The following is a 24012-nucleotide window of genomic DNA, read 5'->3' on the forward strand; positions in this document are numbered from 1 at the left end:
AGAAGGAGGGCAGATCGGGCACTGAATGTGTATGATGGCGAGAAGCAATATTTGCGTGTGTGTGTGTGTGTGTGTGTGTGTGTGTGTGTGTCTGTACGGGAATCCGTGCTACTCTTCTTCGCCCTCTTCATATTCATGGTACTGTTCTTCCATAGAGCTCTCCTCGACTCAGGCAAACTGACCTGTGAGATGAATGACTTCATTACAAAGCGCTTAAAGTAAATGTGGAAAAAACGGGTCTTTCTGATAATCAATGTTTCTTTCCGGATCTTGGATGCTTTATTTTTGTTTCTTGAGCTCGTATTCTGTTTTACGTTAGCTGGTTGGTCTTCTTTAAATGTTTAATTTTAACTTGCTATATGTCAGAATTATTTTTGTTAATATATGCTTGAGGCATGGGGTATGGTTGATTCCTATTACTATGCAATCATGTACTGGAGCAATGGAAGGAACTGTAAAGAGGGACTCACTTAAAGTAAAAGCCTTTTGTAATGCCCACCAGAGTGGCATCTTACAGCGTAACCCATGTGGTTGCTGCCACCTACTGGTTTGGTGATGGTACTATGACTTGCAGGTGCAGTAACCATAGCATCTTTTTCAGGCTCTCCAGTAATGTATGTAAACCCTTTTTACAGGAGAGAAGGTCACTCATAATGCACATCTTCTGCTTACAATGGGATTAACTTCTAGAGTTTTTATTTACATATTCATATTAGTCTTTATGTTGGCTAACATGTGTTGTAGCCTCACGTACCAAAGATTCCATTTAAGTAGAGGTTTATTTATCAAGATGAATATATGCAATTGAATTCTTGAATGATCAAACATGATCAAGATTTTCTGAAATCACCACATTCAGTCACCTGCTCAAGGTCTGTCTCTGCGTCCCCTGGCTTTCAAGGGATGTGATGGTTGTCTGTGAGTCCTAATGAAGCTGGGGTTTCTGATACAGACCAGAGTCTATTTCTGAAATCAACCCCCTTTCTGAGGCTTATTTAAATATGTACGACCAAAATTAATTTCTGGGTGGGAGGTCCTAGAAGCATTTTTTTTTTGTTTACCTTTCGACTTGACAACGAAGTTTGTTTTTTGAGCAGTCTTCATATGATGACAGTCTTCCAAAGTACTCCATCTTTTGTTTCGCTTTTGTAATAAAAAAAGAAGGGAGAGAGAAAAAAACGAGGAATGAAAAAAAGGCAAATAATTATGTGAGTACCCTCTGCGTAGGCTATTTATTTATTTATTGTCTGGTATTTATTGTGGCTTTTCCACTTGAAATTTAGAGTTTGGTAGCATATAGTTTGTTCGCTCACCATCCACCTTTAGGCCTTTTCCCCTTCTCGAATGCACAGACCCTCAGGCACGTGCCTAGGAGCCCTTTTGAAACCAGTCTTAAGTTGATGTTGTTGAAGTGCTGTTGCAAGCAGTGGCCACAAAGGCCTATGCCTACTGTACTAAGGGGCTATGGGTGCCCTGATAGCCATACCCCCCCACCCCACCCACCCTTTTTGCAGTTTTTTGCACATCGAACCCTTGTGATTATACTGCATTCCACTTTCAGGCAGTAGCTAATGCTGAAGTGGACGTAGCCCAACTCCACCCCAGAGACAGCTACTGTCTGGCCCCAACCCCACATCTGGGGATAGAAAAGCAAAAGATGGTGAAAGAGATGGGACACGGGTTACGAGAGAACAACAATTTTGCCTTTTTGAATAAAGAGTGGACATAGTGTTGTATGGATTACTATCTTAAGAAAATAAGATATATATATATATATATATATATATACAAAAACATATATGCCTCATGAGTCCAACTTTTGAAAATTATGAATGAAGATGTGTTCCTTCTTCACGTATAGATTCTGGTACTGTCTGACTGCAGTTTTGTTGGTTTGTTTTTGTTTGTTTATATGGTACATTCTCTCGAGTGAAAGCCTTTACTATGACTGTTAACTTCAGGTGTCTCTTTGGCCCCAAATTATGAAAGTAACCATGATTGACAGTGACGTACACGTTATGCTCAGTGTGCTGGGTTTCACTGGGCTGTGGATGAAATACACGCATCAACAAATATCCATCCAGTTTTGTTTGTTAAAGATGAAAAGGAGCTGGATTTGTCCTGCGTGCAGGGAGGTGTCCACAGCAGACCTGAGTGAGCCTTGGACCTGTGGCCAGTCCCACTCAGACCTCACCCATCCTGCTGAGAGAGACTCTCTGACGTTTGAGTTTATTTGCACTAAAACGAGAGCTTTATGTCGTGGACGTCATGTCCCCCAAATATCTATTCCATAGCTTTACAATATCGGTTATGATTGTAAGAGGAGATGTGTTTATCTACCTTTAATGATCTAGAGGAAAATCCATTATTTCTAAAGCATAGATGTACAGTAGGCTAGGCCACTTTAAAGAAATATATGGTTGCTATGTTAAAAAGGGTCAAGCTGCCTTGGTTGTTGTTTTTTTGTTGTTTTTTTGCAAATTTTACTCAGGAAATCTTGAGCAATGCACTAAGTGATTATGCAAAATTGATGAGAGTATATGTACATAAGTGAGAACATATGAGCACCCTTCATTGTGAAACTCTGGATTGTTTGAATTTAACATGATCTATTTCACTTCAGTTAATGAAGATGTAATCAGCTATACAACTAGAACCTGTGGGTTAATGTTATAGACATTGGAGCCCAGCTCACTATGAAGGGTGCTCTTATAGGCTACTTTTATGTTGTGTGTGAGAGGACGAGTGATCTTACGATGCCAGCTGTGAAAAAGTAGGTGCTGTCTGTATAGAATTTGCTTTGGCTTGGGTATGCGGATTGGGGTTCAGATTTTTGGAGGAACCCTCCTATCAGGGATTTTCTGTTTTAGTGGATTCTCTCTCAGTGATAAATATTTTCCCCTCAGCATTTATTTCTCATGTTGTAAAGAAACGCATAAATAAAAAAAATACATATATAATTCTTGCTGTGTTGAGATTTTATGCCTGTATTATTGCACCGACTGAATTATTCTGATTGCAGGCCTAGGTCTAATTTAAAAAATGAAAATACATTTAAAAGGCATTATAACTAGCCGAGTTTGCCTTTTTGAGTTAACTAATTAGAAGAGCTAAATATCATAGACAGTGAATTCAGTGTTCAATTTTACACGATATATACTATTTAAACCGACTGCAAAGACTCCCAGGCCGCTCCTTTAATTCTCCGAGGCACCTGCGTGGGTATTAACGTGGGACGTCCGAAAGCCGGATAGAACACAAATAGATCTTCGGCGAAACGTCGCCTACATCCTGTGGTAAGTAACGGAGTTACATTAGGCGTATAGTTGCTAGGTAAGATGACATGCAGGGAACGTTAGTTACTAAAACTGCGAAATAATTAACTTTGTTGTGTTAAATTTCAAAACTACTTAGTAGTTGACCATCATAAACGAGCATTAATGGTTTGGGAAGTCTGTCTGAGCGCCAGAAGGTGAATGGGGATTAAAGGCTCTTTTAACAGCGGGGCATGCAAGTTATATGAGCTTTGTCTCAAGTTCTAGCAGGCTAGCTTGCACCAGCTATCCCACTCATGTTGCTGATGCCATGCACAGCTGAATGTCATCTTAGGTTTTATCAAATTTCATCTGGACTGTTTCGTGATAACTCTGTCCTTCTGAATGTTTATTATGTTTATTGGTCTTCCTATATTACATCTGTAGTATAATAAGCTATACAAATGAGTCTATGTTTATAACGGAAGGTGCCTTGATCACTAACGGTGGCCTAACGTTACCTGAGCTAGCTAACGTCCTCAGGTAAGGTAAAAGTGAGGTTTCTAGCTAACTGTCCTTTTGTTTGTTTGTTTTATTTTGTGTTTTTCGAAAACCCTTATCACGATTTTGTGTGAACCATGAAGTTGATGTAACCTAGTGCCCTTGATCCAAATTCTCAGGTTATGCAAACTACGTGGTTAAAATAAGCGGTCTAATGAATAGGCCACAAGTTATTTAAGACTTGGCAGGTGCTACGTTTCCAGCGGTAGAATGTTCATTTGACCTATTTGTAAGCTAGTCTTCATAGATGCGTAATTATAAACAAAACTACATTTCATTCATGTAATAATGTCATACCGATTTCAAAACATCTTCACGCAAACCAAAGTGGCTAATGCACTGTAAAGTATTGTTAACTCTGAAGTTACTTTACACCAAGCTTTGTAACTTTGCCCTTGAACGTGGAGTAATATTTCGGCATGGTGCCCACCTCGTCCCGTTTCCAACGCAGCCGGACAGGATGCTGTGCCTTCGCAGAGCGATAGTAAGCGCAGGGGCGCGCTCAGCAGCGTCAACATCCCGCAACACTGCAGCCCTCACACGCGGCTACAGCACCGCGGCCAAGACGCAGGTAATGTTAACCCGTATTACGGCAAAATCAGACCTGACTTCTAAAATAATAGTGTTTGATGTAAAATGTGTTTCTGTTAAATACCTCAGGAGACACCAAAAAAGACACATTTTGGTCCTTTGAGCGATCAAGACAGGATATTCACCAACTTGTATGGACGCCATGACTGGAGGTACTACCAAACACCGTTACACGTACATTCTCTCTCTCTCTCTCCTTTCTTTCTTTCTTTCTTTTATTCTTCCACACATACAAAACATGCATCAGAAAACATCATGTTCTGTCATTACACCGTTACCGTTGATTATATCTGATGTCAAGCTTAAAGAACAACAGCTTTTGTGTCATTCCAATGGAAGTGTCACATGAACATTTATACCCTCCAACTGCACTGTGAAGAATCCCTCTTTGCTTGTTAACTGAACTGCGGTTGCAGGATAGACAAGCGTTCCCAGTCTTGTCCTTCGCACTTGTGAACGTCCTTGGTCCAATAAGGAGTTGCCCAAACTCTTGATTTAAACTCAGGGGCCAACTCTAGAAAGCAAATCTGCACCCAAACATGTATTTCTATTTAGACCACTATCCTCTCGGTTAGTAAACACTCATAACATATATGTGACATTCAGAATTGATGGAACGTGAATTTGGAAATTACTTTAAAAAGGGCTCAGATGTAAGAACTGAGACAGGCCATGCTGACATCTACTGCACTTCTCCCCCCAGACTAAAGGGGGCGCTGAAACGAGGCGACTGGTACAAGACCAAGGAGATCCTGCTGAAGGGCCATGAGTGGATCCTGAATGAGGTGAAGGTGTCAGGGCTGAGGGGTCGGGGGGGCGCAGGCTTCCCCACTGGTATGAAGTGGAGCTTCATGAACAAACCCAGCGATGGCAGGTCAGTGGGCACAGCTGCACACAGACTGATTTTCTAGTGAAAATTGGGCTGTTACTATTTGTTACAACTCAATATGAATTTCTGGTGCGTACTTGCAGCATTTTCCATCGTTTATTTTAATCAAAAATAGTGCAATAGTTTCAGTCTCACAGATAAGACTGAAAAAGGTTGAAAGGCATCAAGTATTTACTAGAAAATTTATATCTGATGTACGTATCGTATCTACACTATCTAGCATTTCTCAGCCTTTACCTTATAAAAGATGATTTGGTGAAACCCACAATAGCTGAGTGATACTGTCACAGAGCACGAGTTTATATGGGTCAGAAGGGACGTGCACAGGAATTTTGAAGGGCAGTTGCTCTGCCCTGGAAAAAAGGAGCAACATGTTATTTTTGTCACCGCCGCTGCCACGCCCCCAGCCCCTGGACGCATATTTTGCCTATATCATTTTAAACTGTCACTAACCACCGCTGCCACGCCCCCGTCCCCTGCACGCATATTTTGCCTATATCATTTTATATCATTTTTGGACGCTTATTCCGCGATTATTTTATCTAGGCATTCATGAAGTTCTGGAGCCGTAATACTATTTAAAAATATATATATATATTTCCTTCGGAGGGGCAATTTCAGTCGAGGAGGGCAAACGGGCAGTTGCCAGAGCAACCTTAGCCCCCTCCTGTGCACGTCCCTGTGGGTCAGAACAAATAGCCTCAGAGCATCAGGGTTCACATCCAGCCAGAGTGCACACCATTTAGCAGTATTTTGCATTTTTCACGCCACCATATTGGGAGGCAACAAAGGGTAAAGTAACACCACACTGGCTGAAGCCACACTCTCAGTTCAACGTGTTTGGGATAGCAGATTATGTTTTTTAAAAACAAACAGGAAAAGCTCATATGAACAGAAGGATGTTTAATGTCCTGGAGCTGGAGCTGGCGGCAATATATAGACATTTGCAGGGTAAATGTCTACCCCTGCAGTTTTGGTGTACACCCATCTGGAAGCAAGTCCAAGTGACTAGGTTGTACAGCCCAGAGATCCACCCTTTGGGCTGGTGGAGGAGAAGTGTCCAAGTGTTCCAACATGCACACCATCATAGAGGCGTCCCACATGCAGTCCACGGGCCAAAAAGCGTTAATATTACACCCAGGTGCAGATCACCGCCACGGTTGTGACCGACCCAAGGGGTGACTAGGGTAATTTACTACAACACATTCATGGACATTTTCTTGAAACGACAGTAGTTTGTGGGTGTGAAACAAGGTAAATTCCTTCAACTTTTAATTCAAAATGATATATTCAGATTCAGTTTTCCAGTGCAAACATTCAAGTTAAACATTACAAATTCAAATTATATTATTGAAATTCAGTTTTTTAATGATATTATTCGAATAGAGCAATTCAAATTCAATCATACATTATTCAGATTCAGTTTCTAGTGACATGTATTTCTGCCCATAGTTCAATTTGCATGAAATGATAGCAAGTTATTTAGCTGACTATACAGTCTCCTCAATTTAACTCATAAAATTATAATAGGAAAAGGTAGAAACACTTCAAACATACGTTTAACTCATCATCTAATTAATTCATATTAACACACCTTAGCAACATTCAACTGTTGGTGGGATAGATAGGTGAACTAGCATGAGGCCTTATGAATTATTGCTCTAGTCTCTCTTCTAGACATTTTAGCTGGCAGTATTCACTGTCTCTCCTTACAGAAGGTTTCCACTCACTATTCTGTAACATTCTGTTTCATTTGGGAATGAAGACCCAGAGAACTTTACTGAGATCGACGGCTAAGTGAAACTGGCAATTCTTTATTGATCATGGATTGTTTTCAATCTGACATTGTTACGGATTTTATATGTGAGAGAAATTTTAAAGACTTAACCCCATATCTAAAGAGACTTTGATGAGCAACTCAGCCGTGAGAAAACAGCCGTTCACTTATACTTGTTGTTGAACTATTTCGATTGTTGTTATTGAATCATATGAATATCTGCAAAAACAAACTTCTTCATTATTTTAGTAATAATTTCTTTTGTCTTTCCTCCACACTTTGTCCTCCTCCTCCCCACCCATCCTCCCACCCCCAGACCTAAGTACCTGGTGGTTAATGCAGATGAGGGCGAGCCTGGCACCTGTAAGGACCGTGAGATCATGCGCCATGACCCCCATAAATTGGTGGAGGGCTGCCTGGTGGCGGGCAAAGCCATGGGGGCACGGGCCGCCTACATCTACATTCGTGGCGAGTTCTACAACGAGTCCTCCAATTTACAGGTGGCCCACTTCTCAAAGACAGATTCGCGGTCTCTGAATGTGCTATCTCTCAAAGATGGTCAAACTTCTTATTACAAGATGTAGAAGAAAACTTCAGAAGTAAAATCCAGGAATATTACTGAGGAATTCAGGATAAGAAATGAAAAATGAAAAAAAAACTTCTGCCTCCTGCCTGCAGGTGGCGATACAGGAGGCCTACAAGGCGGGCCTGATTGGGAAGAATGCCTGTGGCTCGGGGTATGACTTTGACGTGTATGTGACGCGGGGGGCCGGAGCATACATCTGCGGGGAGGAGACGGCACTCATTGAGTCCATCGAGGGCAAACAAGGGAAGCCAAGGCTCAAGCCGCCATTCCCCGCAGATATAGGTCAGCACATTACACTCACTGCCAAGCAGGGCATCGAGAATATATGGGTCACAAATTTGCTGCAGTGGTCTGACCACAAATGGTTGATGAATAGTACTATCCGTAGATAGAGAGGTACAGATCAACCTTAACCACCATACTTGCTTTTATACCTACATCATAGCTTTATGTTCCTCTGGGGGATGTGATGCTTTTTGCTGTGGATACTGTTCTGCACTAGGACACTTCTAATGTTGTACTTAAATGTTAATAATGTTGTTGCATTAATGGCTTAATTTGGTTGACCTTGGTGAATTATTATCTAAGTCATTTGTAAATGCTCACTGCTACATGACATATGAACTTAGAAAATGTTACATTCCTCATGACACCTGAGAACTGCAACGGCTCTCTCTGGGCTTCTAGGAGTGTTCGGATGCCCGACGACGGTCGCCAATGTGGAAACGGTTGCCGTGGCACCTGCTATCTGTCGTCGGGGTGGCACATGGTTTCTCAGCTTCGGGAGAGAGAGGAACTCTGGAACGAAGCTCTTCAATATCTCAGGTCATGTGAACACACCATGCACTGTGGAAGAGGAGATGTCCATTTCCCTTAAAGAACTCATCGAGAGGCATGCAGGTGTGTTTGGTGATATTTATGCCTGAATATGTTTGTGTATGTTTAACCTGTACAAATACACACCTGTAATGCCAGTAATTGATGATGATAATGATGATACTCATGGCGTGCTCTGTGATTGGCCAGGTGGGGTAAGAGGTGGGTGGGACAACCTGCTGGGGGTGATCCCAGGAGGCTCCTCTACTCCCATCATCCCCCGCTCCGTGTGTGAGGACGTCCTGATGGACTTCGATGACCTGGTGCGCGCTGAGACTGCTCTGGGCACCGCTGCAGTCATCGTCATGGACAAATCTGTGAGCACTTCATGCCAATGTCAACTCTATGTCACCTCAATGTCACCTCAGGAGCCCTCTCACATTGCTCTGTTGTTTGCGATTGTCACAGACAACAGGAGATGTAGATGTGATTATCTACAGATATTATAATCAGTTATAAATGGTCAATGGTTTGGACATTTACTGACATTCACATAGAATAGGCCTAAAGATAGTCACTAAACATGTTATTTTGCACATGGAGAGCAAGCTTAATTCAGTTAAACTTTTAGGATGCTTCCTCAGATCAAAATTTAACAGAGTGGGTCGTGTTAAAAGTGATAAAAAAACATGTCAGTGAATTTTGTTTTGTGTTTTTGTGTGCACTTTGTGATGTTTTATTCATTGAAACCACACAAGCATTCCCAGCCTGAGCTGGTCCATAAATTATTTTCTGCTTGCCTAGACGGATGTGATCAGGGCCATTGCCCGCTTGGTAGAGTTCTACAAGCATGAAAGCTGTGGCCAGTGCACCCCCTGCAGGGAAGGTAAGGAACTGCAACTCAACTAACCTCTGGGTGTTGGCAAGGGTTTAGGATGCCACTCTTACCAGCCATTCTAAAAGTACATTCAAAAGTTTTGGCTGGATTTATTTCTCAGATCATATTGACCATTGGTAGCTGGTGAAACATCTGCAAAATTGATCTAGATATAAAAAAAAAAAAACGCTTCATAAATAAAATCTCTGTCTCCTTTTTATGCTCAGTCAGATTAACCTGTGTGTTTTACACCTGTCGTGTTGGCTCTTTCTGTCCATCTCAGGCGTAGACTGGATGAACACACTGATGTGGCGGTTTGTGAAAGGCGACGCCCGGAACTCTGAGATTGACATGATCTGGGAGCTCAGCAAGCAGATTGAGGGCCACACCATCTGCGCCCTGGGGGATGGGGCCGCCTGGCCTGTGCAGGTGAGAGGGGGGGCAGGTACACCTGTCCACAGATGAGCAGGGACATAGACATAATAACCACAGTGGACCGATATACTCACCATAGATGGTCTCAAGTTTTTTTTCAGTACAACTAAGTGTACAAATCTAAAGGCCTATGAGAATGCCTGCATTTATTTCTCCTGTAAAGAATAACTTCGTTGGCTAGTTTGCAAAACGATGACCAATGCATGGTTTATTCCTAGGCATGTATATGTGATTTCATTCTTGATTTCAATGACTCAATGATTCTAATCTAAACACTTTTCGTCAAATTATGCTAATTGCTCCTCACAGTTGTCTAACTGTCTGTTCAGTGTTTGGGACAATAACAAAAGTTTATCATGTGCTTTCCACACGCATTGATCGCCTTCCTGTTGCCATCTTGCAGGGGCTTATCAGGCACTTCCGGCCTGTCATGGAGGACCGCATCAATACATTCAAGCAGGTCCAGCCATCAGAGGCCGAGAAGAGAAGAGAGATTGTCTGATGCTACTGTGTTGCAATAATAACCATAATTATAATAAATATATTTCCATACACTAATCACACTTTAAAATGTCTGCGCAAATATTAAATATTGAATTTATATGAAGAGCATTCTACATTCCATTCCATTCTTTACTCTGTCATTTATTTTGGAAAACTAGAACTGTTACAAATAAAGCTCTGTAAAACTAAGAACTTGCAGTTTTGATTCGCAAGGTGTTCTTGTTGAATTCAACAATGCTAAATTATAACTACAGGGTTAACTATGCCTAACTGTGTTAAGCCAACAACTTTACCCACTATTTAAACATGGCTAACTCATTTTCCCACAATAACCACCTATCTGAATGTTAATTCAAATCACCATCAAGCAAAATATTATGATCTCGTCCATGTCAATTAGCAATAATTTGACTTCGGTCCTGGGCACATAGGGTATTTTTAAACTTACCAATATACCAACTGCATTCATATTTCTTGTATAAGTAGATTTTATTATAGGCCTACATATTTTATTAAGCAGCTTGTATAATGCCAAAGACTAAAATGCTAAGCATACGTAAACATCTATACTTTGCCATAACTACATACGTGCTGAGCCCGCATGTGTAAAACCAGGCACACACCAGATTGATCAAAATTCTAGTGGCGACGAATGCTGAAAAGAGTGAAAAGAAACTACATATTAACCCGGAAGTAATAGTGTTTAATTTGACCTCATTTGCTGGCGCTGCAGTCGGGGCGATAGACAGCACCGTATTGAAAGTGTGCACAGTCTGTGGTCGCTTGACTTATTTGCAGAGGTGTATTGAACAAGAAATTGAAATTGATGTCATTTGGTGGAACATCAAATGGCGGGTGAGTGTGGTAGCAGCTCTGACCTTTGTATCACCATGTAATGTCTCAACGCTCGCCTTTTCCAGATTCTCAGTTTAATGAAAGCCTAATGGCGGAGTAACTAATGTTAGCTTGTGTGCTGTTACTTGTTCACTTAAGCACTAGTCAGCAAATATATCGTTTCTAACTACACAAGGTTGCAGCCCTTGGCAGACATATTACTTGCATAGAGTATTAAGACTTCCAGTGGTGCCGTTGAAAGGTCAAGATAATCCGATTGCTTGGTAGCTAACAGTTAACGTTAGCTGTTTTTAGCCAAAGAAGTATCAATATGTGTTGTAGCTAGGTGGCTCGCGAGAGTAGCTAGGCTAACTTAAGCTAAACGTTATTGGCAATCAGCGCCGATTGTTATACTCTGCTCTATTATACATTTCAGATAGTTCACAAAGTTACTAATTTTGTATTAAACAAGTTTACCGTCTTCACGTTTCAACGTTAACTTGAACAATAACTTAACGTTAGCTAACCTGTCACCAGCTTTATCACTCCAGATAGCTAACATACAGGCAGATAGACGACGAATAGGTTCATATATGCTGTATTCCTAATGTCAATTTACGTTGAATATGAATAACTTGGTCACAACATGTTTGTGTTCTAAGTTATCGTTGTTAAGAGATAGTTTTCCATTTTGGAGGGGGCGTAACTTATGACATACACCTGTCTCTTCTCGTCTCTTAATAGTCGCCGCAGTAAGTGGGACCAGCCGGGGCCAGGCTCTATGGGGGAACCCGAGGCAGCGCCAACGGGGGCTCTGGATGCGGCGGCCGCCGTAGCCGCCAAGATAAACGCCATGCTTGTGGCTAAGGGCAAACTGAAGCCATCTCAGATCGGTGGTCCTGGGCCCGTGGATAAGGTAAGAGCGCAGGGGGTGGTATCAAGTAGTACATTTCTGGCACTGCTGTGATGTACTCAGAATCGGTGTATCATGCGCTAAAACGCAATAGAAGAGAAATAAAAGACAGCTGATTCAAGCTGTTGACGTCATTTGATCCAAGTACATTCTGATCTTTAATTAATTGTATATGGAAAAGAGTAAAGGGAAAGATTCTGTTGCTGTTTGGTTGTTTGTGGGTGGGTGTGTGTGTCTGGGTGTGTAGCCATCCTTTCCCATGCTCTTACCCGTGCTAAAACCTCCTCTGTGTTTGACTCCTCCCTGTTGCCCAGGGTTCAGCTGGTAAGCCTCAGCAACCAGTGAAAGCCAAGGACGATCTGGTGGTGGCTGAGGTGGAGATTAATGATGTGCCTCTCACCTGCCGCAATCTTCTGACCCGAGGACAGACACAAGACGAGGTCAGCGCTTTGACTCAGTCCTGTTAATAAGAAATCACTCTTACCACAGCAGGTGTTGCTCTGTGATGATGTGTGCACATCTCAAGAACTAGACATTTTGTGTAATTCCCCTCTTGTTACCCACAGATCAGTAAAGTGAGTGGTGCTGCTGTGTCCACTAGGGGGCGCTACATGACAGTAGAAGAGAAGAACAAGGCATTGCCAAGGTGAGTGTGTTGCCAGGTGGATTAGGTATATATTAGCCCCATTAACACTGTTAACCTTGATGCCCAGGAACTTTGTCTTGAGTTCCTGATGCATTTACGCTATGGACCATCGAACCAAAAACAAAACTTGCAGCAATAAAGACACTGTACAACTTTGCAATGGACAGACGAACAAAATGGAGCAAACCGCTAGCACAGATACACAAACAATGGAGTATTATACTGCTTTCTTACTTATTATAGCCATACTTACACCCTGACCTTTGAGCTGGGCTAGGTCTATGGGTTCCTGCTTAAGCCCTGTTTAAGCCTAACTCGGTACAGTGTAAACACTCCCTTGACCAGGAACTAAGTTCCAGCAAGGTGTGGTTGGCCCAAATGTAAATGGGGCTATTGGCTCAAGTAGTTTGGTTCATCAGGTGTTGGACATGGAGCCAGTTTAGGTGTATGGCAGTGTTTGGGATTTGGTTAACATGCTCAGCTCTTAATGTTGCCTGTGCTTGTGCTGCGCGTGCTTGTTGGTTTGTGTTTCCTCCAGCATCTGAATCAGCTGGCAGTAATTGTGTGTTGTGTGGTGTTACTGTTATGAGTCATAAGCTTGAGGCTGAAAACCGCTACCTCAAAAAGTGAAATGCAAAAGGTTAATAATGCCTTGTGTAATTCCTTTCTTGCTTTCTGCAGTGAACGTCCACTTTACCTTCATGTCCAGGGCCAAACCAGGGATATAGTGGATCGTAAGTATATGTTTTAATTTTCATCAACCCACCGACCGGTAATGTGCAATACAGAAACACTTAATTCTCTGCACAGATTAACCCTTTGCATCTGTCTGTGTGCGTGTGCGTGTATGTGTTTGTGTGTGTGTGTGTGTGTGTGTGTGTGTGCAGGAGCTGTGAATAAGATCAAGGAGATCATCACCAACGGTGTGGTGAAGGCCGCCACCAGCTCAAATGCCGCGGCGGTCCCCGTTTACCAGCAGCCGCCTCCCCCAGCCCTGCCCCCCATGGGCCACAAACCACATTACCAGTCAGGGGTGAGACTCAACACACATCTCTATCAAACCAAGGCCGTCAATGCAGCCCGCCTTTTAACCAGACCAACCAAAACATGCGCAGAAGACACAAGTGCAGTGTACTGTGTGAACAGGGTTTCCACGGCCATAGAAATTCTGGAAAAGTTATGGAATTTCCATTTACCAGGCCTGGAAATGCCATGACATTCAGTACATTCATTGCATGTTTAGGAAAAGTAATGAAATAAAATATAAAAGTCTAATGGAATTGATGATTTCTTCTTTATATATTGTTTTTTGTATGCAACATGATAGTTTCCATTTGAATTGACATCAGGCTTACTAGCCTGATGAGAAAAGGAATGGAAATATTCATTCAACAATGAGGCCCAACCTGTGGAGTAAAGAGCACAACTTGGTGTACTTGTATGTTGTGAAAGGTCATGGAAATGTCATTAAGGCCCTTGGAAGGTCATGTTAAAGTTTTGAAATGTGTCAGTGAAAATGGGTGGGAACCCTGTGTGAATATATTTATAGGAAATGTTTGTGATCATACATAATACATTTCCATGTCATGATTGGCATCACCAGAGCAGGTTACTGACTGAATTTGAGAAGGGACAAAATTAGTAATGACGTTCATAGCTGACAGGACATTAGATTGTATGTGTTTTGGTTTAAAATCTCCCTCTCTCTCTCTCAGATGCACCAGCACTATGTCCAGGACAAGCTATTTGTGGGCCTGGAGCACGCCATCCACGGTTTCAGCGTGAAGGAGAAGGTGGAGGGCCCATGCTGCTCCTTCCTCCACCACATCCAGTCAGAGACGGGCGCCAAGGTCTTCCTCAGGGGCAAGGGCTCTGGCTGCCTGGAGCCTGCCTCCGGGAGAGAGGCCTTTGAACCGATGTACATCTACATAAGGTTAGTGTGACTGCAGAACTTATATGCCTCTTCTTAACATTAGGATGAGTTCATCACCCATGATCATCTACATAAGATCAGTACATGGCCTGAAAATCCAATTCAATCTTCTAATGGTTGGTTTGACTACTAAACCATGTACACCCATATAAGGTCATGAATAGATAACCTATGTGTGTCCACCATGTGGTCAGTATAAGTATAGCACTCGTGTACCTGTGCGTAAGGATTGTGTCTCCACCAGGTGTCAGTATGAGTAGAGCAATCGTGTACCTGTATGTAAGGCTTGCAGGTGTACTGATTCCATGTCATTTCAGGATCAGTATCCATGCATGCTCTGAGCACTGCTGACCTGCTGAAATGTGTGTCTTCTCTCTAGTCACCCTAAACCTGAGGGCCTTGCTGCAGCCAAGACGCTGTGTGAAAACCTCCTACAGACGGTGAGTAACTCTACAGTATAGACATATACACGCTGCTTGAATGATTACTAAAAGTAAAGAAATAATTCAGTCGCGGGCACATTTGAAAATAATCGCCATAGAGTGCATTCATGGAGCCCCTGATCAATAGCAACAAAAGACAAAAGTGTAGGGATCTGGAAATAGATACACATGCTAACAAGGGGTCATCAAACGGAGATAAAATACAGGGCATTTACGCTTAAAATGGGCGCAATGCTATTACACCTTCTCCTCAGTCCTGTGTCTCCTCCAGATTTTCCAGTCTCATGTGGTTGGACAGAAATAGTGTGAACACCACGTGCGCACACAACATTTTCGTTAGTGGAAGCAAAATGGCGGCAGTATGGCAGCACTAGCCCCAGGGTTGGCACAGGAAGGAGTCCGCTTCTGTATTCTCTGTTTCAGCCCTCACGGGGGGTTATTTCCCTGACCATCTTCCCGATACCTCTTCCTCTTAGGTGCATGCAGAGTACTCTCGCTTCCTCAGTCAGATGACTGCCATGGTGCCCACTCAAGGTAACCCGCTCTCCCTCCATTTGGCTATAGACACCAGTTACCTGCTGCAGGTGTTTCTGCAGCCGTCAGACCACAATATCATTATACTATACAGTTTAACAGGCTTGTGTCCTAGTCCGTCTGAATCTAACGTCTCTGGCTGTCTTCTGACAGGCTTCCTCCAGCCCCCCCCAGTGAACGGCCTCCCGCCCCAGCCCCCCTACGGCCCCCCCACGGGGTACCAGCCGCCTGTCTACCCCATGCCCATGCCCCCTCCTCAGCCCATCCCTCCCCCCTACGTTGTGCCCCCCCACATGCCCCCTGGGCAGCCCCCTGCCCCAATCCCACCTCCTAGTGCCCATTATCCCATCAACCCCGCGCCGCCCATCATGCCCCAGGTGAGTAGCAGTAGGCTGATGGAGAGAGATCATTCTATCCTGTGTGGCCTTGGCTTTTACTTATAGACACATGTGATAGGCACACATTTGTGCACTGAGATGATTGGACGTGTAACTACATAGTATATGATACTACAGTATTTATGAAGTACACAATTTATTCTTGTTTAAGTCCTTGTTTACCTGTATGTATTGCTGTGTTTTGGTAGTCATTCAGTATATTGTTTGACTCTTCTAATCTTCACCCTCTCTCTCTGTCTCACTCTCTCACACACACACACAAAGATGCTGTCCCAGGCTCCTTTCCACCCTGTGGCTCCAGTTCTTCCTAAAGTCCCTCCCCCCACGTCCATGCACAACCCCCCCCAGAAGCGGCGCTTCACTGAGGAGGTCCCTGATGAGAGCGACAGCGGCCTGCTGGGATACCAGGTGATCGCCCGCTCCAACAGCCTCACACACTATCTCTCACTCTTTCTCTGCAAACAGGCCTCGCTGGCTGATGAGGTGTGGGCAGTGATTTCGAGGGGTGTTTTTTATCAGACCCTCTTTAATGCATTATGTCAGTATTACTGACATTTTTTGTGTCGCCATCAGAGACTGGACATTCCATGTCAAGTCAAACCCCCCAGTAAAAGTGGCTGTAACTTGTTAAATAATTCCCCCATGGCTCTAAGATTTGGTATTTCTCCATCATATGGATTCATCAAATGAACGAAGCAAAAGGGAACCAAATATAACACTTGAGGTGTGGGAGTTAAAAACAAAACCAAAAAAAAAAAAAGCTTGGTGAATTAACATGGAATGGCCCGAATGTCCCTTGTCTAAGTGAAGGTATAACTGTCAGGTACTTCCCACTGTTTCTGTCTGGGCAGACCAGGAGATGTCATGTGTTTGTGCACCCTAGTGCTGTGAACCTTCTTCAGGCCTTTCTTTTCAGAAAGTAGTTTTATTTCAGCCTATGATGGATGCGTCCGCCACAGTTAAGCTGCAGCCTCAAACGGAGTAGTAGTGTGTGTGTGTGTGCGTGCGTGTGTGCGTGCGCACACACACTACTACTCCTATATATTGCCTACCTAATTGCTTTTCAGTTAGTCAAATTTAGGAGAGGGTGGAGTGTGATCCATGCAGATGTTAGCTGTGTGTATCGCATCCATAAAGCACAGTGGACTGTGGGGTGGACCCGGTCTGAATTTGGCCCTAATTTGGCCCGTGTCTACCGGCTCCATCCCAGAAGTCTCCTCCTTAGGTCAGCAATGGCAGGACATCCAGGGAAGGGTGTGTGCTAATGCCATTTGTGTTTTTCTGCTCATAGCATGGACCCATTCATATGACTAATTTAGGTGCAGGCTTCTCTATGGGCAGTCCCGAGTCTTCAGGACCCCCGCCGTCTAGTTCTTCTGGGCCTCCCAAGGAGAGGGACTGGTAAGTGCTGCTCAGAACCACAAGTCCTGCTCTCTAGCCATTTGCCTTGCAAAATATGTAGATTTTATTTCCGATGTAATGATTTCCTAATGAAGCAGTGTACACAGATGGTACTAAAGTACCTGGAAAACACCCTTAAAGCACACACGCATAGTGTACTTATTGCAACACATTTTTCTGTGTACTCACATCTGACATTGAGTTCAGGTGGAAGCCATTCTTGATTATTGTTACTTTTAAGTCTAAAATGGGTTGGCACACTACATGATGATGTGTTAAAATATCATAAATAGTTGGAAAAAAAAATGCATAATGAAATAATGAATCGCTTTCTGTTTCACCTATGTTCTGCCCTCCAGTCGGCAGCTAATGCCACCGCCACCCATGCCAGTGAACGGAGGAGTGCGGCCGCCCAAACTGGAGGAGAGAAGGTCACTAGGCGGCACCCAGGGTAAGGACCGTTCCCCCACCCCCACCCCCATCCCCCACAGCAGCTAACTCTAGGCCAGGGTTAGCTGAGCTCAGATCTGGGTTAGCTCCTGTTCAGACCTGGCAGATGCCTCACTTCCAAGCCCTCCACAATCACTTCCTCCTCCCAGGGGATGAAATGCCTGTTTCCCCACAGAACTCTGGTCCTGTCCCACATAGCTGCGGACCGTTGCATCAATCTGGACTCCCCTGCTCTTATCCAGGCAGTAGCTGACTTGGAAGTGGCGGTGCTGGGCTTGAACCAGTCCAAAGTCAGTTGCTGTCTCGATATGGCCTTTTTCTACCACATACAACTTGACCTCTGCATGCAGACGTTTATACCCTGATATAAGTGGGACTCCACTGAGCTACTGCCTAATCTGTTCAAGATTGAGCTTTTCTCTTGTCATCAGGCTATTTGGAGTGGAAATGTTATCTAAATGATTTCCAGGAGGGGAGTAAAAAACTGTCTGGCTTTCCAACAGAGCAGAGTAGCAGACATCACCCTTCTGTTTGCCTAAAGACTGACCCTCCCCCAATTATTCTCCGTCTAGTCCTCTCTCCGTTGGCTGGTGCCAGCAGCCAGCCGTCCCCCTCTGATGATGTCATCAGAACGGCGGCGAGCCTGTGCAGGAGTGGTCCGCCCGCACTAACGCACCTCTCTCCTCTGTTTTGTGTTCTCTCTCTTTCTCTCTGTGTTCTTCTCTCTCTTCCATGTCTCTCTGGGGGGATGCCGGATGCTGCTGGTGTACATTGGGTGGGGGGTTGGTTCATGGACCTCAATCACTCTATTCCACTTCCTGATTGGATTGCCTGAACTTTTGCCTCCTCCTGCTGACCAATGGCGACCAACCCCTGCCTGCGCCTCTGCTCCCCCCCGCCCACTCACCCACCCAACACCAAACATCTGTGCGACAAAATCCTAATTAATGCTTTTTGATTAACTTTGTCTCTCTCTGTTCACCTACCTAATGGAAAATCATCTATTTTTTTTTATGAGTATGCCTGCTTGTTTTGTTGTTCTTGTGTTCTCTTTTTCTCTTGTGTGTTCTTTTTTTCCTCTTTCTCCCGGTCTTGTCATCCCCCTCCCCCCCACACAGAACAATCTGTGAAGCGTCTGAAAACAGGACTGGTGGCGTACACCGGAGACTCGTCTGATGAAGAGGAGGACCACTCAACCCCTAAATCGGTCGGGGCAGGTAACTCGGCCATGATCTCCTCATCCTCTTCCTCCTCCTCCTCCTCAGGGTGGACTCTGGGGCAGTACCGAACCCCCCCTCCCCCACCAGCACGACCCAAAACACAGGCGCCGCAGTCCATGCCATTTTGGATGGCCCCCTAAGACAAAGAACACCCCCTGCCCTCCTGTCCTTGCACCCCCATTTGCCCTCCACAGGAGCATCTGTCATCCACACACACACACTCACACTCACACTCTCTCAACCCCATTCTGTAGAAAAAGCCCTGACACACACGTACACACACCCCTCCATGTAGTTGAGCTTGATGACCATTTTCATGTGTGGAGGGCTTGCCTCATCTTCGGACTGCGATCAGGAAATGGGACTCTTCAGCGGGAGGATAGAGACTTTTGGTGGTAGACACGGATGCTATTTCATGAATTAGCTGGTCCTCCCCCAGGACGTGGGTGAGCACACAGACTTGGAGGCAACTAACACTTGCCAACTTAACTGGAAGGTGACCTTGGCTTACTCGAAGACTGTTTTTTTGAGTTGAAGTGCTAGATCAAAATAAACAGTGAATCATTGTTTATAATTGTATCGATGTTTTTGCTGTTTTTTTTTGTCTCCCATGTTGGTTATCACAAAACCTTGGTAACTGTAGCCTTGACCATGTATTTGATATAGTTTAGAAGGACAAATTACACGGTTGTTGAACCAAAGGCACCATACTCATTTCTAGTTTCAAAACAAAACCGCCCTGCTAGTCTGTGTCCGTGGTCAGTAGACCAGTACAAAGGTACCAGGAAAAAATATCATGCATCAGTCTTCTGTATCACTATGATGGTAATATTAAAGAATGGCACTGCTTTAGTGAAACTTCACCACATATCAGTCAGCGTTCCAGTGGCTAATAAACCATGTTAGACGTAAATGAATGGTGAGTCTATTATTTATTAAGACCAGTACACCAGTGAGATTACATGTTTCTATAGACATGCCAGTAGGGTGTAAGCAATAAGCCTAATTGAGACGAAAGTACAGAAACTCTTCAGGGAGTTTTTTTGAAATGGTGTAAATGTTTTTTTTCTCTCATTTTTTATTTCGATATCAAAGACATATAACCAAGCATATCAGGAGAATTTGTGTAAATGTTGAGTATTCTTCTAAGGCAATAAATAACTTAAACTTGCTTTGAAATAAGCCTCAAAATCTCTTGATCGGTAAGTTTAGGGCATAATGACTGCAGGTGTGGTGATGGTATGGAATTATGGTACTGCTCCTTTAAATGTGACGTTTGTCCCCAATAACATTATCTTTATCTATGTCTATGTTTGTCCCTGGCTAGATTGATGCACGTAATAGAAAATGAATTAAATGAAGCAGATCTATGCGAGATGGTAACGAGTTCACAGCACATTGAAATATCACTATCGTGAGTAGTTCAATGTTTGGTTTGCGTTAAAGACTAGCCAACAATAACCGTTAACGCCTGAACTGCGCTGAAAATGTGTTGTCATGACGTCCTTTTCTCGGTCTCTGGAGCTTACGGGTACGTCACTTTCGCCCAAACAGTCAAGGTGCCGACGTCAGAATCTAAACAGTTAAGAAAGACAGTGCAAGAAAAAGAAAAGCAGTTCACTGAGTGCATTTTTCAAAACATTTATGTGTATTATTTGCTGTCTCTACACTATTCTTGCCATCTTGAACTTATATTGTATTAGAGAACACTGTAGAGTTTATAAACACATTGGTCTGTGTGGTCTCCACTAACTATGATGTCAGTATATCTTGTAAGTGCAGCAGGACTTGCCATACTGCTCTGCCAAGGTGAGTAAGGTTATTTTTTGCCTGATTTAAAGATTACTTTAGTCTGCTCTACCACTGACAAAATGTACTTTTATGGCTTTATATGGTATGTGTGCATGTGTTTTTTTTTTTACATAGTATCTGCTCAGGCACCTTCAGTGCTGTTTTCAGCCGACCCAGGAAAATACCTGGTTGGGGGAGAAACACTTATTTTAACCTGCAGGGTAGTCACAGATGACTCTCACCTCCAGTTGGCCTATGAAATCTGGAAGGGTGACATCACAGTGTCCACTACACTCCAGATCCAGGCAAAGACCCACCGTCTTCTTATAGGCGACGTGTCCACAGAACATTCTGGAAGATACAAGTGTGTCGTAACTCTACCACAGGGTGAGCAGACGGAAAGTGTGGAGTTACAAGTGACTGTCGAAGGTAGGAACATGAGCTAAAATCACTTCTGATCATGATACAAACAATACATTTTAGATCAAAATTCTTTGAATGGGTGAATCTAATGGCAGCTTTCTCTGGAAAGCAACTGTACTGATCAATGCCAGACCCAGACCCATCTAGGTTTCCCCCACCTGGTTTCTGGGTCCTGAACTCTTGACCAATAGTGACTGTCAGATCCTCAAACATGCATTTCCTGCCTCACAGACATCCTGCTGAAGCCCAGCCTGACTGCGACTCCCACAGACGGGCGAGCGTATGCCATGGACACTGTCCTTCTGTGCTGCGGACTGCACCAGTACCGTGGCTGGAAGTACTTCTGGTACCGGGACTCTCGAAGCATGTACCCTCTGGAGCAGATCTGGGATGGGGGAGGAGGGGAGGCCACACTTAGGCTGTGGCGCTCCGCACTCTCAGACACTGGCCAGTACTGGTGCAGAGCCGGGAGGGGGTCGCCCGTCTTCTACACGGAGTACAGCGACCCAGTCTACATCAATATCACAAGTAAGGTTGTGGGGTTGGTGAGTGGGATACGTATGGTGTTTCTTATGCCAAACATGGATGATCTTACCTCAGGATATTCCTGTACTTCTTTTTCTTTCTATGTCGTTGAATTTTTTTATTTTTATGTCAAGTAGTATTTATTGTTACACCAGGGCTCGCAGCTTGACTGCTCTCTCCCTTCCGTGTCACTTTGGACAAAAGCGTCTGCTAAATGACTAAATGTAAATGTAAATGCCTCTGAATAAACCGCAGATGCCTTCATCGTTAGTGAGCCACTGTGATGTACCATCGCTCAAGCACCACACTCTGTACCTCATCATACCACCAGAAGCAAATCTGCTTGAACCATTTTGCCCTTTTGATTGATGTATTGTGACTGTGCACATGCTCAGAATGAGTCGAAAGTCACATGGCAGATAGGTAGAGCGGACTCGGCAAGGATAGGTCTGAGACAGAGGTGGCGGCTTTGGTATAGAGATGTTTGTAGCTAGGATGCCAATGCTCCTCAGTAGGGAGTATTAGCCAGCACTTGGGTGCCATGAGTGCCATGCGAACTGTAATTGCCACTGACCATCAGCTGTGGACGGGGCGCTAGCATGGTGTTTGTCTCCACAGATTTCTTCACTAGTTTGACCCTGTCTCTCAGCCCGGGGGCGGTTCTGAAGGAGAATGAGCCATTCCGCTTGACCTGTGACGCCCAGGTGAGTGAGCGAGAGAGTCAGAAGCCTGGAAACAGCTCTGGGCGCCCCCAGGTGATATACACCTTCTACAAGAATGGCCAGGCTTTAGCCTCCAGCTCCCCTCGCGCCGTGGTGGCCGTGACCCAGGCACAGAGGTGTCACTCAGACAGGTACAGCTGTACGGTGGCCTCCGGGAGAGCCCAGCGATCCAGCCCAGAGCTTCACGTCGCAACAGATGGTACGCTGTAAATCTCTCCAGACTAGCCACTGTCACCTGGGCAGACTTGCATATGTAAAGCAAGTGTCTTTTGGGTACTAAGAAAAGTGTATTATTATTAAAGTCAAAGGTATTATTATTATTATTATTAATAACTACCTGGCTCTTCTATTGAGAGCAATACTGTGCAATGCAGAGATACAATACACCTACATATACCAACAGCAGGTTATTGGGATTTAACCTGAATTCCTGTTTTTGAGAAACAGTTACTTGAACTAAATCACTTCCTTGCAGCATATGCATATGCAATCCATCGGGTTCATGGATTACTATTCTTGAAAACACTTTTGGATAAGCACGTTGCTGTCTGTGCAGCGGGGATATGAGGCAGCTAGCCTATGCCTTGGTGTTTCCTTATTTCTGTTCTGCATGTCACTTTCACCAGAGAGCTCCTGTCTGCATCTGCTATCTCATTCTAGAGTTTAATAGAGCTAGGAGCCAGGACCAGCAGGATTTATTACTAACAGTGTCATCCCATCCCCGTGAATATCGCACACACACACACACACACACACACACACACACACACACACGCACAAACATGGAGAGAAGCCATCTAGAATGCACTGAGTCAAATGCAATGAACACACAACTCAGATGATTTAGGCAAATCATGAAATGAACTGTACAGCAATCTGAAAATAAATTAGACTGGAGTAAATATGCATTGTAGATATTTGCTGTCAAAATACAATACAAAAAACATGCTATACCATTGACTAACATTGGAAAAGAAAAAGCCTGATTATTTACAAACACTGTCTGTGATGCAGGTGTGGTTTATGTGTTTGCAGACACATCTGAGCTGCTGATTGCCCTGGTTGGCGCAGTTCTTATCATAGCCATCCCACTGTGTGCGTTCTTCACAAGAGAGCACATCCTCAGAGGTAAAACAGATGTTGTTACATTACATCGCACAGCCTTACATCTCAAACATTAGACATTGTACAGCAGGAAGCTGAACTAGGCCACTGGGTTTCCATGCTCTGATGCCCTGTTCGTTGTCATCCTTTTGTCAGTGTTTTGTGATCCCCCTGAGTAAAATTTTCTCTTCTAGTTGTTCCTGCAACCAAGGCTTGTCTGCCCCATGTTGTGACTCAGATCACTGGAAGAGAGAGGTGTGTGCGCACGCTTGTATTTATGTCCGTGCATGTTTACATGTACTGCATGTGTGTGTTTTAATTCAACTTTGACAAAGAGAAACTGTTTTTAACAGTATGTTTATTTTTCCACAGTGCTTACCAGGCA

General features: G+C 43.9%; 2 protein-coding genes across 3 annotated transcripts; both read left to right on the forward strand.

The window, feature by feature from the left end:
* Positions 1–4275: 4275 nt before the first annotated feature.
* Positions 4276–10288, forward strand: LOC308381003 (NADH dehydrogenase [ubiquinone] flavoprotein 1, mitochondrial-like; the record flags this gene model as incomplete). The annotated part of the gene is made up of 10 exons (XM_080858488.1): positions 4276–4386; positions 4476–4558; positions 5110–5280; positions 7389–7572; positions 7751–7940; positions 8346–8558; positions 8685–8851; positions 9279–9360; positions 9635–9780; positions 10190–10288. 10 exons carry the CDS (start codon positions 4276–4278, stop codon positions 10286–10288), a joined length of 1446 nt encoding a protein of 481 aa, XP_080714614.1.
* Positions 10289–11007: 719 nt separating this feature from the next.
* Positions 11008–19641, forward strand: khdc4 (KH domain containing 4, pre-mRNA splicing factor). 2 transcript variants are annotated; one of them, XM_080857513.1, is made up of 14 exons: positions 11008–11145; positions 11869–12040; positions 12352–12477; positions 12604–12683; positions 13365–13417; positions 13571–13716; positions 14399–14616; positions 14996–15056; positions 15536–15593; positions 15747–15970; positions 16256–16474; positions 17283–17392; positions 17752–17843; positions 18961–19641. In XM_080857513.1, the coding sequence occupies exons 1-14, from the start codon at positions 11117–11119 to the stop codon at positions 19200–19202; spliced, it is 1830 nt and encodes a 609-aa protein (XP_080713639.1). In that variant the 5' UTR covers positions 11008–11116; the 3' UTR covers positions 19203–19641. The 2 variants fall into 2 exon arrangements, with proteins under 2 accessions (XP_080713639.1, XP_080713640.1); XM_080857514.1 differs by having other exon boundaries at positions 16256–16399.
* Positions 19642–24012: the final 4371 nt, after the last annotated feature.

The sequence above is a fragment of the Sprattus sprattus genome (assembly GCF_963457725.1).
Source record: "Sprattus sprattus genome assembly, chromosome: 19".
NCBI classification, from domain to species: domain Eukaryota; kingdom Metazoa; phylum Chordata; class Actinopteri; order Clupeiformes; family Clupeidae; genus Sprattus; species Sprattus sprattus.

Coding starts and splice junctions, on each gene's coding strand:
- khdc4 (XM_080857513.1), top strand. CDS start 11,117: ATGTCATTTGGTGGAACATCAAATGGCGG. Junction 15,057..15,535: donor GTGAAAACCTCCTACAGACG/GTGAGTAACTCT, acceptor TCTTCCTCTTAG/GTGCATGCAGAGTACTCTCG. Junction 17,393..17,751: donor CCTCCCAAGGAGAGGGACTG/GTAAGTGCTGCT, acceptor TCTGCCCTCCAG/TCGGCAGCTAATGCCACCGC.